Genomic DNA, 15,656 nt, shown 5'->3' on the forward strand with positions numbered 1-15,656 from the left:
TCATGGGATTGTCATAAGTGGAATACATGTACAGTGGATTGCAGATATCCAAAGACAACTTCATGGATAAGTGTTTATTTAGCATTTTTATGAAAATAATTTATATAAATAATAGTTTAGTATGTCGAAAAAAGTCATAAATATGTCATAGTATAGCTTGAGGAAAAAAAGTTATTAAAAACAATAGCATGTCGCAAAATCTATTTTAAAAATTGCATAGTGTTCCAAAAAAGTCATTAAAAATCATAGTATGTTGAAAACAGTGTAGCATGTCCAAATAATTCATAAAAAAGTCATAAAAATTCGGAATATAATAGGTTGAAAAAAAGTCATTGGAAAATCATAGTATAGTATGTCGAAAAAAGGCTTAGTATTGCATGTCAAAAGAATTCATAAAAAAGCCGTAGACGGACATATTTTTCGTGCAATAATATAGAATGACAAAAAATTTTAAAGTACGTCAAAAAACAGTCATGGTATAGCTTCTCCAAAAAAATCTTAAAGTATGGCATGACGTAAGTCATTAAAAAGTCACTGCATAGCGTGTCAAAAACAGTCAAATATGTCGAAAAAAGTAATAAAAAAAATTATAGTGTAGCATGTCAAAAGCAATCCTAAAAAAGTAATTGTATAATATATTGGGAAAAAAAGCAATAAAATATTATAGCATGACTGAAAAAGGCATAAAAATGTAATATGATAAAAGTCATGAGTCATATTAAACATTTTTGTTGTAGGTTGAAAAAAAAGTTATAAAAAAGTGGTAATATAGTATGCTAAAAAAAGTAATTAAAAAGTAATTGTATATCATGAAGGAAAAAAAGTCATGAAAAATCATATAGAATGTCAAAAAATCTCATAAAAGGTCATGGTTATGAAGTTGTTAAAAAAGTCACAGTATAGCACATCAAAAATGTCATTATTAAAGACAGTGTAGTCAAAAAATGTCATGAAAAATTCATAGTATAGTATGTCAAAAAAGTCAGTATTGTATGTTGAAAAAATGCATAGAGTAGTATGTTGAAAATTTCATGAAAAAAGTCAGTGGCATAGCATGTCGAAAATTTAATGAAAAGTTCATAGTATAGCAAGTCGAAAATATGAAAATAGCCATAGTATAGTAGGTTGAACATTTACTGAATAAAGTCAGTATGTTGAATATTTAATGAAAAAAGTCATAGTATGTTTGGTGTAAGAAAAACTATTCAATAGTACCGAGTGAGTCCAATAAACACTGAATTCTGAAACAAGAAACATTGAGGAAAGAAGTTTGTCTTTAAAGTATTTATTCTCTGGCCAGAGAAGGCTTCGCCGTCATACAGACTGCAGCGCAGTCTGCAGAGGATGAGCAAAGAGTTCAGTTTGTCTCCTGCTCTTAAGCATCTCAGCACACAGTAGGGGGGAACCTCAGGTATTTACATTAGATACAATTGATCAACAGTTTCAAGCTCCCCATTGAACCCTCCAGTCATCTTCTGAGCCTTGTCACACAAAGACATGTGTCTTTATTACTCTTGCCTATCTCTGAGAATCTTCACACCTCAACATTCTGTCAAAAATTTCATGAACAAGGTCATAGTACAGCATGTTGAAAAAAGTTTTTTTAAAAAGTCACAGCAAAGTGGAAAACAAGTCATGGTATAGTCCGGGCACAGGTAAAGTAGTTTGGCTGTAGTAGGCAGTCAGTCAACATTTCATAGTTGAAGACACACAACACAAATTCTTTTTTTAAAAAGTGTTTATTTTACATTAAGCTTTATGTACAAAACTGACATTGCACAATTTTACAGTGTAAACCAAAACACAACAGGGACATGCCCTGGGCCGCATCTGGTAGTGTATGTACCCCCCCCAGACTCATCAGAAGGAAAAGTGCAGCTGTTACTGTCACATGGTTGTTTTCCCATTAGTTTCCAACCACCAAGAAAAAGTGATGGAGGGGCTTGGGGGTCCCAAACGGTTTGGGTAGGACATGCATCCTTTCGACATTAGCCCCACACAAACTACTAGCAAGCAGCTAGTAGAGCTGCAAGGCGTGCAGTTATTTCGTAGACACAAAAACAAAAACATTCCCTCAGTACCTTCACAGTGGCATCATCAATGGCTCTGAGCTAGTCAAGTGTCCCAAAAAGCCAGGACAATGAGCCTGGTCAAAAAAGAACATGGCCATAATAAACTGAAAAGAATTGAGCCATCATTTATTTTACTTATTACACCCATGCTTTTCCTACTGTGACATGTTAAAATGTCTGCAGTGTGAAAGGCCTATATGGCTTAGTTTTGAACACCTCTTTAGTTGAACTGAAAGTACAACAAAACTTAAATTAAAAAGAATAAAACCAGCCCCAATCTGTTAAAGGCTTAAAAACATAACATGACAGGCATTTCAAAACTATTGCCATTTGAAGTACATAAATTATTTTGAAAAGTCAATTCAGTCAAATAGATGGCCACATGTTGCCAAAGCACAAATGCTGCTGACTTGTATAAAAAGGTCAAAGTCCCATGACATACAAGAGTTGTGTCAGTTAATCCTGCTCTTCTGAGGGTCCAGCTTGTTCCTGGTCTGAGGTCTCTTCTTCCTCCGAATCACACCAACCGTAATCAGAGTCTTCTTCCTCCCTCTGCCCTGACACTTTACTGTGGTCACCCTCATCCTCCTCATCCACATCAAGAGCAATCTCCTTCAGTTCCGCCAGATTGTCTGGGCTCTCCCCAGTCAGCCTCTTAAAAAAATAAAAAAATAAAAAGTAAATGCATGAGATGACAAATTAAGCAGTAAAGACTTAAGGAACTTCAAGCATTCATAGAGGCTTGAATTTGAATGAGGTAATTTACCAGTATAGGTCAAGCTTGTGATCAAAATTAAGTTATTATGGGCACAAAATGTCTCGCAACAGACATCAGGATATTACAGACAATGTTGTGCCTACCTCAATCATATCAGCCATGTACTGGACGTGTTGTGCCAGCTCCTGTAGCTCTGCATTTTCAGAAGTTAGCTGTGTTATTTGGTCATCTTTGGCTTCAATGTCTTTGTGCAACTGGTTTAAATAAAAAATAAAAATTAGAAACACATTATGCTTGAAATGGCAAACAAAAGCAGAACCATGGCACAATGGGCAAACTGAACAGAGCTATAATAAAGAAATTGTTTCGGAATAATGCATTTTACAGACAATATAGCCCTGCAATCACAAGCTAATCAAAAAGAAAAAGACATTTTGGAGGAGGCCTAAACAAATTGAAAGCAATTCTACTGAGGCACCAATCCTGTACACTCAAAGATAAATAAACGGATTTCAATGAGTGCATTTAGGTGCAATGTTACTTTAAAACTCAGTGCCAGCTAGACTGAAGCCAGCTAAGGTCGAGACAGTGGGAGCGTGGGAACAATTCAATTGACAGCTAAACATTAGCCATCTCTTAGAGATTAACTCACCTTCTCATTCTCCTGTAAAACATTGTACAAGGCCTTCCGACGCTCCTCTGCCACCGCCTTCCAGTAGGTGGGAGGGGGAGTTTCTACAAACGTGACAAAAATGTAGCTCAAGATAGAGAAAATAATTTTGGGGTTGAGACCATGTAATATGTAACTTATTGATAATGGATTCTTACCTACAACCATAAGTTCATATGCATCATTGAACATGCCATTTGTCAAACACTGAGTTTCTTCTGTTTGTGTAGACTTGACTTCTACCTTCACCCTCTTTGGACCTCTAGTTTGTTCTGCGCACCACTGTTTCCTTTTGAGAATCACCTTTCCTACCTAAAGAGAAAAAAAAATAAAGAAGATAGAAGCTTTTAAATGTTGAAACCCACTAAAGGCGGCAACAGATAAATTGTTCTTTTAGTGGAACAATTCTATACAAATTGATCTAATGCAAACACAGACAAAATAAACCCCAAATCAAATACATACCTGAGCCGACCTTCCCAAGTCTTTGTTGCCAGCTGAGGGATGGAGGACCTGCAGGGTTTGCCTGGGGCATCCCATTGCCTTTTGAGATGGTGTGAAAAAGCTCTGGGAGTGGAAGACAAACGCTCAGTGTTAGCTTACGGAGTAGATCACAATTCAGTGAATTCACAGATACGAGAATGGTTAACAAAAGGAAAAATCCTAAACACTTACCAGTTGCATTTTTGAGAAACTCAGAGTCACACGGGAACTTAACATGAGCCACGGTCTCATTTTCAAAGCCTCTATTCACTAGGACTTAGCGTCACTTTACATGCTTTACTTTAGTTACACAGTCACCATGGGAAAAAGGGGCATGAGTGAAGTGGCTTACAACGCTGCTGCCAAGTGCAACAGGGCCCACAGGTGTCAGAACAGGGGCAGGGTGCAAAATTTAACAGCCGTGGGAAAGTTACTCCTCAAGGCTCATTATAGTGCCGCAAACATGCTCCCTCTGTTAATGTTTGGCCACAGCTTCACAACACTGCTTGTGTGTTTCATGGTCTACATATACCACCTATCCATTTATAGTCTAAAATTTAGACTATAGTCAGTGTTTGTCTGGCTGATATCGACACACACAATTTAGACTCTAAATTGTGTGTGTCGATATCAGCCAGACAAACACTGGCACAATACATCGTGATAAGATCTTAGAGTTGCTGTGAACCATAAACCCAAAACTTAAAAAGATACAAATCATGCCCATTAATTTAACTTACACATTTCAAACAGATACTAAACTAGTTACTCACCTTTGTATTCTCATGAGACCTCTGCTGGCCGTGTTTTAGCTTTCCACTGAAACTCATTTTCCTTCGATAGACCTGGCGGACAAATACAACGTCACTTAGCATTAAAGTACAGGAAGTTAACGTAACACACGTGAGGGGGAGAAAAGTACCAAAATAAGATAGCTTTGGTTTCCAAATTAGATGGTAACTGTATGTCATTAGCTTACGTGTTAATTGTAATGCTACCTCATTAGCCTTTAACAAAAAGACTATCGAGTCTACTCACAGGAGTATCTTAACATGTGTCGTCACCGCTGTAGAAAAGGCCAACTGACTCACCTAACGTTAAGTCTACAAACATTTAAGAGACCACGGCTAAGGCTAGCACAGCGGCAGTTGGTGTTAGCGGTAATTAATGAAGCAGCAGATGTGAAGAGAATCACATTAAGTCAATATGAATGATGGTAAACGTTAAACCGTCTTACCGTTGATGAGTAAAAATACGTCGATGATGTTACTGAGCCTCCTCTATTCTCTCCTCTACTGATCGCGCGCCAGTGGGTTAAATACGCCTAATCAGTCACGTGATAAAGGGGCCAATCACGAGGAAGCTTTCCGAGCAGTTGTTTTTTCCCCCTCGTGCGGTCACATGTCAAAACACGTCACATCTTTGTAGTTGACTGTGCAGCCATTTTGGGGAGGCTGTCGTCGAGTTTGTCTGTGTCGTTACCAGCTGCCTAAAAATCACACAAAGAAACCAAACGGACAAACGTTGGACGACACACGCCGTTAAAGATGGGCCCGCCGGGAGACCGAACACGCCACACGTCGACTGAAAGAACGGAGGACTCCAGCTGGATTGTCGATTTATCTTGACATGGCATGCGGCAGGGCGAGTCGGAGGTTGTGACGACTGAAGAAAAGAAGAGAAAGAAAAACAAGCGCAGCAAACACCTCGAAACTTCAGACGTGGAACGGGGAGATTTTGTTTGGCTAACATTTATTGCGCCACTCAGCGTTTTGTAGTTGGTTGGCTATTGATTCCTTTGCTGTTTTTTGTCGATTAAGTTGTTGACAAGACGCGACTAAAGCTAACTATACCCAAAGCTAACATGCTGAGCACGAGCAACACCAGTTAGTCAGTCACCCCTGCAGGTCTCTTGACTCTCACAACACTGGCAGTCGCGTTGAACCTGGCGAGAAAATGTAAACGCGTAGAAAGATGACTGTACGCTAGCTAGCCAACCATACTTGGGCCTCAATTAAGCCAATCAGTCAGAAGATAAGATGTAGCTATCTCGTCGGTTCACTACTAGTTAGTGTTGGAAGTGAATGCCTAGATTAGCTTGCTAGCTCACCTTAGCTAGTGCGCTAAAAATACGCCCACATCATGACTATCAGCAGTGGCAGCACCGCAGGCCGTGGGCCAAGTGAGTGGCAGTAAAAGTCAAGGAAATGTCAAGATACTTTCGCAGTAGTCTTCGATGTTACCCGGTGCCAATATCTCCTGGCATCTGTATTTACCTGCCATGTTTGTCTGTATCCCCAACCCGTCTTTAACACGCACATAACGCTGTATATCTACAGAGAAACAAACATATGTCGATAGCCATGGATGAGGGACTTTGAAATGACCCAAATAATATACTATTTGTCCGCTTGCTAGTCTCTGTAGTCCTCAATTTCACGAGCAAAAAATATATTGTCGGTATGGGTTTTTACAGTAGCAGCCATTTCTGTTGATTTCAGTAAAATTCTCAGTAAAAGACCAATTTGAGTTGCTCTTTTCTTTTAAAACTCTGTTGTTGTCGATGGCAGGTTGAAAAACACTAATTTGGCTTAAAAATCATGTCTTAAAGTATGGATTTCTGAACAAGTAATAAGGAGATGTAGTCTTAGCTTGTTGACCAATCCCCTCCTAAACATTGCCCTTTTACAAAAAATAAAAAAATGACTTAGTATTGTTTCTGATTTGTTGAACTTCTCAGTTGGTAGTGGGTATTTTATAGATCTAGCCTAGAGCTGTTTGATGCGTTGTTTCTGCAAAGGGTAGCTACCTCCATCCTTTATCCAACGTATAAATACAAAAGTACAGAGTTTTGCCAAAATATTCTGCACAAGAGAAGACACTACCATCAAAATCTAACCATGGGGGACCCAACTTCACGAAGAAATCAAACAAGAAATCGACTACGAGCTCAACTTCGGAAGAAAAGGGAATCTTTGGCTGATCAGTTTGACTTCAAGATCTACATAGCTTTCGTTTTCAAAGAAAAGGTTTGTCAGTAAAATGGAAGACTGCAGTAATTATTCACACAATCTTAAATAATACTTGTCTCTCATACTTTGACATCATTTTCTCATTCAGACCTGTTCCTTTTTATATTCCCATGGCAAAATGATGACTTTAAATATAAGTTTGTTCCTGTGTTTGTTTTCATTACAGAAGAAGAAGTCTGCACTTTTTGAGGTAGCTGAAGTGGTGCCAGTGATGACCAACAACTATGAAGAAAACATCCTACGAGGTGTGCGAGATTCCAGCTACTCTCTTGAGAGTTCAATAGAACTCCTGCAAAAAGATGTTGTGCAACTGCACGCCCCCCGATACCAGTCAATGCGAAGGGTAAGTCGGTGCAACGTCCCAGGAAGGGATCGCTTGAAGAAGATAAAAGTCCAGTTGTTGTTTTACATTGTTTTCTCTCTGCACAGGATGTGATCGGCTGCACACAGGAGATGGACTTCATCCTTTGGCCACGCAACGATATTGAGAAGATTGTCTGTCTACTGTTCTCCAGATGGAAGGGGGCTGATGATGAACCCTTTAGGCCTGTTCAGGTCAGAACTTGGCACCTCGGCAGATTACTGGAGAGCTGGAACTGAATTATTTTCACTATCAATTAATATGCCGATCACTTTCTAGATTAGTTGATTGAAAACCGTTTTTAAATGAAAAATAACATTGTGCATGTTATAATAACCTGATTTTCACATTTAGACATGTTATCTCGTACACTGCCAAGAAAAATTTGTTAAATAATTATTTAATTTGATTCGTGAATCACTCTGCTTTAGTCTACATGAAACAAAATGTACTTCTTGGCTCACAAGACTCCTCTGTTTTACAGGCCAAGTTCGAATTTCATCATGGAGACTACGAGAAGCAGTGCTTGCATGCTTTGGGTCGTAAAGACAAGGCTGGAATGGTCATGAACAACCCAACTCAGTCTGTATTTCTCTTCATGGATAGACAGCACTTGCAGGTGAGTCAGGCCACTGAAATTATAACGTTACTGATTTTAATAACTGTAACCCCCGACAGCGTCCTAACACACTTGACCGCAAATGTTCTCTGTCCACCTCTCTGGCAGACTCCTAAAACCAAGGCCACAGTGTTCAAGTTGTGCAGCCTCTGCCTATACTTGCCTCAGGACCAGCTGACCTGCTGGGGTGTGGGAGACATCGAGGATCACCTCCGCCCATACATGCCTGATTGAGGCTTCCTGCATCACCCAGCCACACAGGAAAAAGCCCTTCCCCTCCCTCTTGCCTAAGCCTTCAGAAGCAAATTGATGTACTCATCTCCATTCATTTCCTTTTAAAAGATTTGAACTTGTGCTTGGATCTCTCCTGTTTTTGTTACCTACTCGTTCTCCCCTCCCCTCCCTGACCTGAAACTGATTCAGTTCCCATCCTTGTCTTTTTTTCGTCATGCTCCCAATTGTTCCTCCTCTTCTCTCTGCCATTTTTGGATTGGTTCCCCCATTTTTTTTTCCCCGTTTACTCCCTCTTCATTTCCTCCCTTAGTCACTCATACATTTTTGTTCATTTGAACCTGCACGAACATTGATTTTGAGTGGTTGGTTGTTCTCTTGGAGCCGCACTATCAACAGCACCGGTCATTGAAGGAACTCTTTATGTTGCATCAAAACAGGAACAAACAATACACAGGTCTTCACGGTGGTTCTCAGACGGACGTGTTTAATATCCTTGTTGTCATAAGAAAGGTTTGTTAAAGCTTGTTTGTAATGTCAATGGGGTTTCTAGAACAACTTTACACAATCTTTTGACCAAGGACAGGTGTGACTAGGTGTTTAAACACCTGTATAAGCAAAGAAAACAAGATGAACAATATTTGTCAAATCATATGGTGTAGGTATTGCTTCTTAAAAACCGCCTTAGTTTTTTTTTTGCTGGACTTTTAAAAAAAAAAAAAAAAAAAAAAAAAAATCTTTTGGTGTCATTTGCTTTCCTCTAAGACATGCTAGGCAGGCCTTTGCTAAAATCTTGAGTGGCTTGAAAGGCATTGTACACAAAGTTGAGACATGTTGGTTAGATGTTGGAGGTCATTGTCACCGTTCAAGCACCATTCATTTAAGCTACTGAGATCTGTTATGTTTTGTTTTATTTGGGATGTGGGGTGGTGAAAAACTGAAATGGTGACATACTTAATGTTTAACTTGCCTAACAAAGTTGCTGAAGCTAACTGATTTTTGTTTAATTTGACCTACTAAAATAATTTGCTGCCATGCTCATCAAATTAAAATTGGGCTTGCTCGTCAAAGAATATTAAGTACATAGTTCATATAATTTTGCTCCTCGTTGATTCAGTGTGTTCAGTTAAAAGGGTATTAGGCGTGTAACTTCTGGGTTTTTTCTGTTGATTCTCAAATCAATACTGCTGAGCATATCCCAATACAATGCAAATTCTGAAAGCATAACTTGTCTATTTGTTTTATTGCATGTGCATGAAATGGTACCATTGATACAGTAGTCGGGTCAGAATTGACTGACCATACAGCTATTTGTTTCTCTGTAACTATATATATATATGTAACTATATATATATATATATATATATATACACATACATACATACATACATACATATACATACATACATACATACATACGTATGTATGTATGTATGTATATGTATGTGTATGTATGTATATGTATGTATATATATATATATATATGTATGTATATATATATATATATATATATATATATATATATATACGCGCGCGCAACAAAGGCAGCAACATTCATTTAGTATCCAGCCAACGTGGATTTGTTGCACTCACCACTGTCCTCTCCTTCTTGGTACACAGTCGGTGGTAGTGAGAACTATTTCCCTTAGTCCCTTGTTTTGACAGTTCACATGATATGTAATTTACAGACATGCACTGAAGGGAGGGGACAGCCTAGCTGCTGCCGAGGTGTTTAGTGTGTCTCCCTTGTGCTATGAGCTTCCCTGTGGCCTTGTTGGTGAGATCTACAGTGGCAAATGCCAGCGTCCGTCCTTGCTTCAGAACCTGAGCAGTGATGAGTACGTCCTCTCCTATCTTCGCAGCATTCATGTATCTGTAAGACATTGACATTTACACTTTATGGAGTTGATCTTCAACCTGACCTGTTTAACACACTTAAAGGCCTGAAAACAGGACTGTAGGCACCACTGAAGACATGGAGATCATGCCCTCTGTATTTTATCTGGGGCTTTTTAGGAACAAAAAACATGACAAAAAATGATATATGTTCTGATGTAAGTAGTTTGAGCATATATGGAAGCTGATTGAAAGATTCAAATAAAAAAATCTAAAACATTTTAGATTTTCTTATTGGTAATCAATCATTCTAAAACGTCAGCCATACCTGAATGTATTATAAAGCTGTAAAATATGGTTCAATCTTAATACTAGATGTATGCGTTTTTAAACGTCCATTTATATTTTACAGGTAATGTTTATGGTTTTGTTTTGTTCAAGGTTTATGGGGATCCGCGGGGAATACACCTGAGCTTTTCACGGTTGACATAGTTCATGGACTCACGTTATGTTCATATCCACACTGACTCCCGGTGCTCCCCTCTCAGAGTACATGATCGCCATGGTGGATATGACATCGACCAGGGTGGCTGTCAACCCGCCGTGGAGCGTCCCTCCGCGGTTGGTGTGCTCCTCGTCCACCCGCATCTCACACACCACCTTACCTGGACTGGCAGACAAGACGTCCACCTGAAGGACACACGCATGGCTACCTGTTACAGTGCAACAATGCAGATGATATCCGGCTAGGTAACCCGTTGCGTTTAAAAGGTGAATTACAACATGTATCGTTACTCACAGTCACAGAAATACATATTAAAATCGTCACGAAATGTTTCACAATGTGTATGTTTACCTTGCTCAGGACTTTGTCGAAGCCGGAATGATCTACCATCGCTCTCATTATTTGTTTTAACGAGTTTAAAGACAGTGAAACCATATTTAACGCTAGCTAAGTAAAGGCTGTCAATGTCAAACCTTAACCGTCTCTGGTCAAACTTCTGTTTACCTCACACCGGAAACTGTTGCGTTCAATAAATCGTCCGGGCGAAGTTTACAGCTAATCTGCTAACCTAGCTAAATTGCACTTCGATGTAATTTTGGTTAAGAAAGTAAACAGCTCCACATTAATAGCAATGTGTGGTGATATTAATTGGAACCTGCACATGTAATATACAGCTATTCACGTATAGGCATACAAAATAACGTGTATACTGTGCTTCGCTGTAATTTGTTGGAAAGTCAATTAGAAAATGTACACGGACGCCTTTCAGTGGTGCACCTGAGATAACTGTCAGAGAAAAACATGGACTAATGTTTGCATTACTCTACTTCTCCTGTGTAATTCTGTTAGTAAAACTAGTGACTGGAAAACATGTCTTCGAACGTTGTATCAGACTCGGACAAACCATCGGTTTCTAATGTGGAACAAAGCAGAAGTCGCCTCTGCGATGAGTTTGCTGCAATAACAGGAACCGATAGCGCTGTGGCTCAGTGCTACCTGGCTGAAAACGAGTGGGAGATGGAGGTACAGTAGACAACCGAGGCCTCTCAGTTGTGACATTACCTATAGGTCACTGTTGCAGCTAAATACAGAATGCCATGATGATGATGTGGCAAGTTTTTGCAATTCAACACTGCTGCAGTTTATTTCACTGATTAGGTCAGCCTCTAAGGCTAAACAAAGTGCTAAAACACGTTTACAAATCTGTTGTGGATGTCATGAAAATTTAAAGGCAGTTGACCCTGATGGACATTTCCCATTACCTTTCCAACAGAGAGCTTTGAACTCATTCTTTGAGGCTGATTTGGAGAAAGTATTTGAAGAAGATTTTCCAGACAATGAGACCAGCCCCAAAGCAAAGAGGCAGAAAGTTGAAGAAAAACCTCCAGCAGACTGGTAAGTCTACAGTCTTCCCTCCTTTGAGACTCTCCAAGTTACTCAATGTGTTCTGTAACTCCAAATAAATCAACAGTCTGTGAAAAATTTCCAGTATAGATTTGACTGAAGACAGTCCGGCCTCCACACGCAAATCCTCAGAAGAAGACGACAATAAACTGTCACTGATCTCCTGGAACGTGGATGGACTCGATACAGACAACCTTGGAGAACGCGCCAGAGGCCTGTGCTCCTTCTTAGTCTTGTAAGCTTGTTTATCTACGCTGGTATTCCTTAATAACTTATTCCTTGGCATCACTTGATATTGTACTTAGTCTGTTTACATCAGAGGTCAGCTGCAGAGCAATACACCTGAAGAAACAAATGATGGCAGAGAGCATTTAAAAGGTGAATCTTGTCTTCATGTAGATACACGCCTGACGTGGTGTTCCTACAGGAGCTCATTCCACCTTACGTCCAGTACTTGAAGAAACGGGCTGTCAGCTACCTAATCATTGAAGGTACATTATGCTCAACAGTTCTTTTTTCGCCAAATACTTTTTGACATGTCAAAGGAAGAAAAGCACAGCTGCATTATAAAATTAATAATATCTGAATTCTATTTAGCTACTTCAGTTTCAGAGTCCTGGTATTGTGCATGCTGGCTCACTGTCACACTGTTTTGGCTTACTGGGACACTTGAAGAGAAAAGAGCCTGTGCTTTTCCTGATATGACAAGTCAGAATGTCTGCTGTGTAAAAGACCTATGATGTAGGTATTTTCCCTGGAGATTTGTCTACACACCTGTTGCAGTGAACTCTACTATTTGATTTACATGATGGCTGTCTGGTCAGACCAGTTGAACTAAATACCAAAATAAATAAAACTGAGACCAGAAGTTTAAACTATCCTCTGAACTTTTGCTGACCAGGTGGCGAGGATAATTACTTCACTGGGATGATGCTGAAGAAGACACGGGTCAAATTTTTGGAGAGCGAGATAGTATCTTACCCTACAACTCAAATGATGAGGAATCTGCTTGTAGCTCAGGTTCGTGCAAGGATAGTTCAGTCCAAATACTCAAGTCATGTTCAGCTCACCTTAGTTGATACAAAGTCGTCTTTTTCTCTTTGAAATCAGGTGACATTCAAAGGCCAGAAGCTGTGTCTGTTGACGTCCCACCTCGAGAGCTGTAAAGGCCAAGCAGAGGAACGGATGAAACAGCTGCGCATGGTGCTTCAGAGGATGAGAGAGGCACCTGAGGATGTCACTGTCCTGTTTGGAGGGGACACAAACCTGAGGGACACTGAGGTCAGTCGTTTGTCTTTGCATCGCAACAATGGTGTTTATGCTTGCATTTTTTTCCTCCCCTCTACATGTTATCACACAGTGTACCTCTTTAAAATGATTGCCCCGGGCTCCATCTCAGGTTGCCAAGGTGGGCCTGCCCTCCAGTGTCTGCGATGTGTGGGAACGGCTGGGAAAGCAGGAGCACTGCCGCTACACATGGGACACCAAAGCCAACAACAACAAGACTGTTCCTTACGTCTGTCGCTGCCGCTTCGACCGGGTCTACTTCCGCCCGGCTGCCAAGGACGGCGTCCCACGCCTAGCCCCTGACCACATGGCCCTGGTGGGGTTGGAGAAGCTGGACTGTGGGCGCTTCACTAGCGATCACTGGGGAATCTACTGTAGCTTCTCTGCTGCGTAGAAATGCAGAAAACAACCTAAAACATGCCAGTTCTCAGATCAGCTAGTGCAGTTTGTTTTGTGTGTTTTACGTCAGTACAAAGAAAATGAAAGAAAATGATCTGCCCTCACTTGAGGTTGGTTAACTGTAAATTTTATATTTTGATTTGTCCCTTTTATCTTCTAATGAGTCTCTTATTGGAGTCTTTGCTTTTTTTGAGGTTTTTTTTTTTCTTCTTTAAAATTGGTAAATAAAAGTAGAAAGCACCAATAACTGTTGCAGCCTTGTGTATGTGTAGTATTGATATCTGAGCACTAGAGAGCACTACAGAGTTCAATTACAATTGTTAAAAAAGTGACATTTTCTGATGGCAGTACGGAGTTCAGTATTTACATAAAAAGAAAGAAATAACAGTCTGAATAGTGAATCTGTAATTTAAGCTATAGGTCCATGACCCAACAGCAAACAAACAACAATCTCAAACCCATTAAAACATGGATCCAAAACCATGAGTGCAGCCCTTATTTATATCATTAATACGCCTGTGATTTTCGTGCTATGTCACTGAAGGTGTGCTGTGAAATAGGCATATTAGAATAATATGATTTACGTGCACCTATAACCTACAATTCTATATTATGACCTCAGTTCTACCCCAAAACCTCCTCTGTCTCTGCCATCACATTGTCAGGGCGTGTCGCTCATCTCTCTCTGTAATGCTCTCTTCAGATCTCGGAGTGTGTTTTCATGTTTGACATTAACAGACAGCACAGTTTCTACAGCCGTCACACACAGTGAAAAAGAGCTGACCTTAGGAGAGGACACAGATGCGACTTTTCCCTGGAAGCAGGCGTCATCAGAACAGGCCTCCCTCCCCCGTTTGTCCCCCGCTCAATGGCTCCTAATTAGCAAGATGAGCTACGTCTGTCCAGCTCTAATGAGTTTACCTAAAACTTTAAAGAAAACCCTAAAACCCGAAGCGATGTCTTTAAATGTCTTACGTCCCACTAAGATTCTAGAACCCAATGATATTCACATTTGACAAAGAAATGCAGAAAATACTAACGTTTGAGAAGCTGGAACTAGAGACATGCTTTTGCATTTTTTATAACATAAAAAATGGCGATTAATATCAATCATCAAAATAGTTGCAAATATTTTTTTCTGTCGGTTCAATAATTGATTCAATCCTAGTATTCAGTTAAAGTGGTAGACTTTTTTTTTGTTGATAGTCCAGAATGTTGTAATGCAATTAATCCTTAAAAAATAGATTAAGGGTCAGCATGGATGGTCGGAGATGAGGTCATGTTCTACAATAGAAATAAATTGGTCTTAGCTTCCAGCCCTGTACTGGCTTGGAGCTAAGATCAATTTATTTCTAGTAGCATGATGAGCAGCAAAGCATTGTCAGATATCTGAGTAAAATTGTTTTCCATGGTCCTTTGGAAGTGCACTATGTTGCCATATTTGTGTACTGAGCAGTTTCCCACGACAGCATAGAGGAGAACCACAGCAGGTCATAGATGGTACAGATGGAGGCTGTCTGGGCCAAGAAAGTGGTCATGTGATCTCTCCACCTGCCTTGAGCAGGATTCCTCTGCGAGAGGCCTATCAACCTGTCCCTCCTCCACCAATTCATAAACATCCACACCACCAACTTTTCCTCTGGAAGGCTGCGTAGACGTATTCCAAGATCATTTCACTCACTGTTTTTTTTCTATTACAATTTCACTCTGATATGTGTGTATGTCACACACATTTATTTTTTTTCAAGCACCGACAGCATCGCAGATGTATTTTTGGAGCTTTCCTCCAGAAGCGTAGCCCTCAGTGAGATCTAGGGCTTTCATTTGAGGCCCGTCAAAATGAATGTTCTTGGTTTTGCGTGGACGTATCCGTGTGCTGGCGGAGAGGCTCTGGGATGAGGTTTTGTCCTTTGAGGCAGGGTTGGATGATGATGGATCGGACACAGCTCTGACCCGAGCCCGGAAGAGATCGGTGGGTTGTGTGAAGATCAGCAGACAAATATTTTCCGCAGCTCCTGGTAACAGATGGAGAAATAAAA

General features: G+C 40.1%; 4 protein-coding genes across 4 annotated transcripts; 2 read left to right on the forward strand and 2 right to left on the reverse strand.

Annotated features, from left to right (window-relative positions):
- Positions 1-1,720: 1,720 nt before the first annotated feature.
- Positions 1,721-5,346, reverse strand: gmnn (geminin DNA replication inhibitor). Its single transcript, XM_068728452.1, has 7 exons — positions 5,181-5,346; positions 4,717-4,788; positions 3,926-4,027; positions 3,619-3,772; positions 3,443-3,525; positions 2,934-3,044; positions 1,721-2,726 (listed from the first exon to the last, which is right to left on the reverse strand). Exons 2-7 carry the CDS (start codon positions 4,771-4,773, stop codon positions 2,529-2,531), a joined length of 705 nt encoding a protein of 234 aa, XP_068584553.1. The 5' UTR covers positions 4,774-4,788; positions 5,181-5,346; the 3' UTR covers positions 1,721-2,528.
- Positions 5,347-5,388: 42 nt separating this feature from the next.
- Positions 5,389-9,413, forward strand: cunh6orf62 (chromosome unknown C6orf62 homolog). The gene is made up of 5 exons (XM_068728453.1): positions 5,389-6,972; positions 7,142-7,318; positions 7,405-7,530; positions 7,821-7,955; positions 8,064-9,413. The coding sequence occupies exons 1-5, from the start codon at positions 6,844-6,846 to the stop codon at positions 8,187-8,189; spliced, it is 693 nt and encodes a 230-aa protein (XP_068584554.1). The 5' UTR covers positions 5,389-6,843; the 3' UTR covers positions 8,190-9,413.
- A 271-nt stretch (positions 9,414-9,684) lies between these two features.
- acot13 (acyl-CoA thioesterase 13) lies at positions 9,685-11,023 on the reverse strand. Its single transcript, XM_068728564.1, has 3 exons — positions 10,879-11,023; positions 10,528-10,712; positions 9,685-10,059 (listed from the first exon to the last, which is right to left on the reverse strand). Exons 1-3 carry the CDS (start codon positions 10,960-10,962, stop codon positions 9,900-9,902), a joined length of 429 nt encoding a protein of 142 aa, XP_068584665.1. The 5' UTR covers positions 10,963-11,023; the 3' UTR covers positions 9,685-9,899.
- Positions 11,024-11,190: 167 nt separating this feature from the next.
- On the forward strand, positions 11,191-13,864 carry tdp2b (tyrosyl-DNA phosphodiesterase 2b). Its single transcript, XM_068728529.1, has 7 exons — positions 11,191-11,550; positions 11,801-11,922; positions 12,017-12,166; positions 12,331-12,422; positions 12,833-12,951; positions 13,042-13,212; positions 13,331-13,864. The coding sequence occupies exons 1-7, from the start codon at positions 11,398-11,400 to the stop codon at positions 13,610-13,612; spliced, it is 1,089 nt and encodes a 362-aa protein (XP_068584630.1). The 5' UTR covers positions 11,191-11,397; the 3' UTR covers positions 13,613-13,864.
- Positions 13,865-15,656: the final 1,792 nt, after the last annotated feature.

This window comes from Cebidichthys violaceus, unplaced genomic scaffold (genome assembly GCF_023349555.1).
Source record: "Cebidichthys violaceus isolate CVI_PGR_0920_01 unplaced genomic scaffold, fCebVio1.0.p SCAF_42, whole genome shotgun sequence".
Taxonomy (NCBI): Eukaryota; Metazoa; Chordata; class Actinopteri; order Perciformes; family Stichaeidae; genus Cebidichthys; species Cebidichthys violaceus.

Bases quoted from the DNA above. Each gene is read 5' to 3' on its own strand.
- gmnn (XM_068728452.1), bottom strand. From the start codon at position 4,773: ATGAGTTTCAGTGGAAAGCTAAAACACGGCCAGCAGAGGTCTCATGAG. The intron at 4,028-4,716 runs GTGAGTAACTAG...TTCCACTCCCAG, and splicing joins GGTCTCATGAGAATACAAAG to AGCTTTTTCACACCATCTCA. The intron at 3,773-3,925 runs GTATGTATTTGA...TTTTCTCTTTAG, and splicing joins ACTTGGGAAGGTCGGCTCAG to GTAGGAAAGGTGATTCTCAA.
- tdp2b (XM_068728529.1), top strand. From the start codon at position 11,398: ATGTCTTCGAACGTTGTATCAGACTCGGACAAACCATCGGTTTCTAAT. The intron at 11,923-12,016 runs GTAAGTCTACAG...AAAAATTTCCAG, and splicing joins GAAAAACCTCCAGCAGACTG to TATAGATTTGACTGAAGACA. The intron at 12,167-12,330 runs GTAAGCTTGTTT...GTCTTCATGTAG, and splicing joins CTGTGCTCCTTCTTAGTCTT to ATACACGCCTGACGTGGTGT.
- cunh6orf62 (XM_068728453.1), top strand. From the start codon at position 6,844: ATGGGGGACCCAACTTCACGAAGAAATCAAACAAGAAATCGACTACGA. The intron at 7,319-7,404 runs GTAAGTCGGTGC...CTCTCTGCACAG, and splicing joins GATACCAGTCAATGCGAAGG to GATGTGATCGGCTGCACACA. The intron at 7,956-8,063 runs GTGAGTCAGGCC...CCTCTCTGGCAG, and splicing joins TGGATAGACAGCACTTGCAG to ACTCCTAAAACCAAGGCCAC.
- acot13 (XM_068728564.1), bottom strand. From the start codon at position 10,962: ATGGTTTCACTGTCTTTAAACTCGTTAAAACAAATAATGAGAGCGATG. The intron at 10,713-10,878 runs GTAAACATACAC...TGTGTCCTTCAG, and splicing joins TCGACAAAGTCCTGAGCAAG to GTGGACGTCTTGTCTGCCAG. The intron at 10,060-10,527 runs GTGAGTCCATGA...AATGTCTTACAG, and splicing joins AGTGTGGATATGAACATAAC to ATACATGAATGCTGCGAAGA.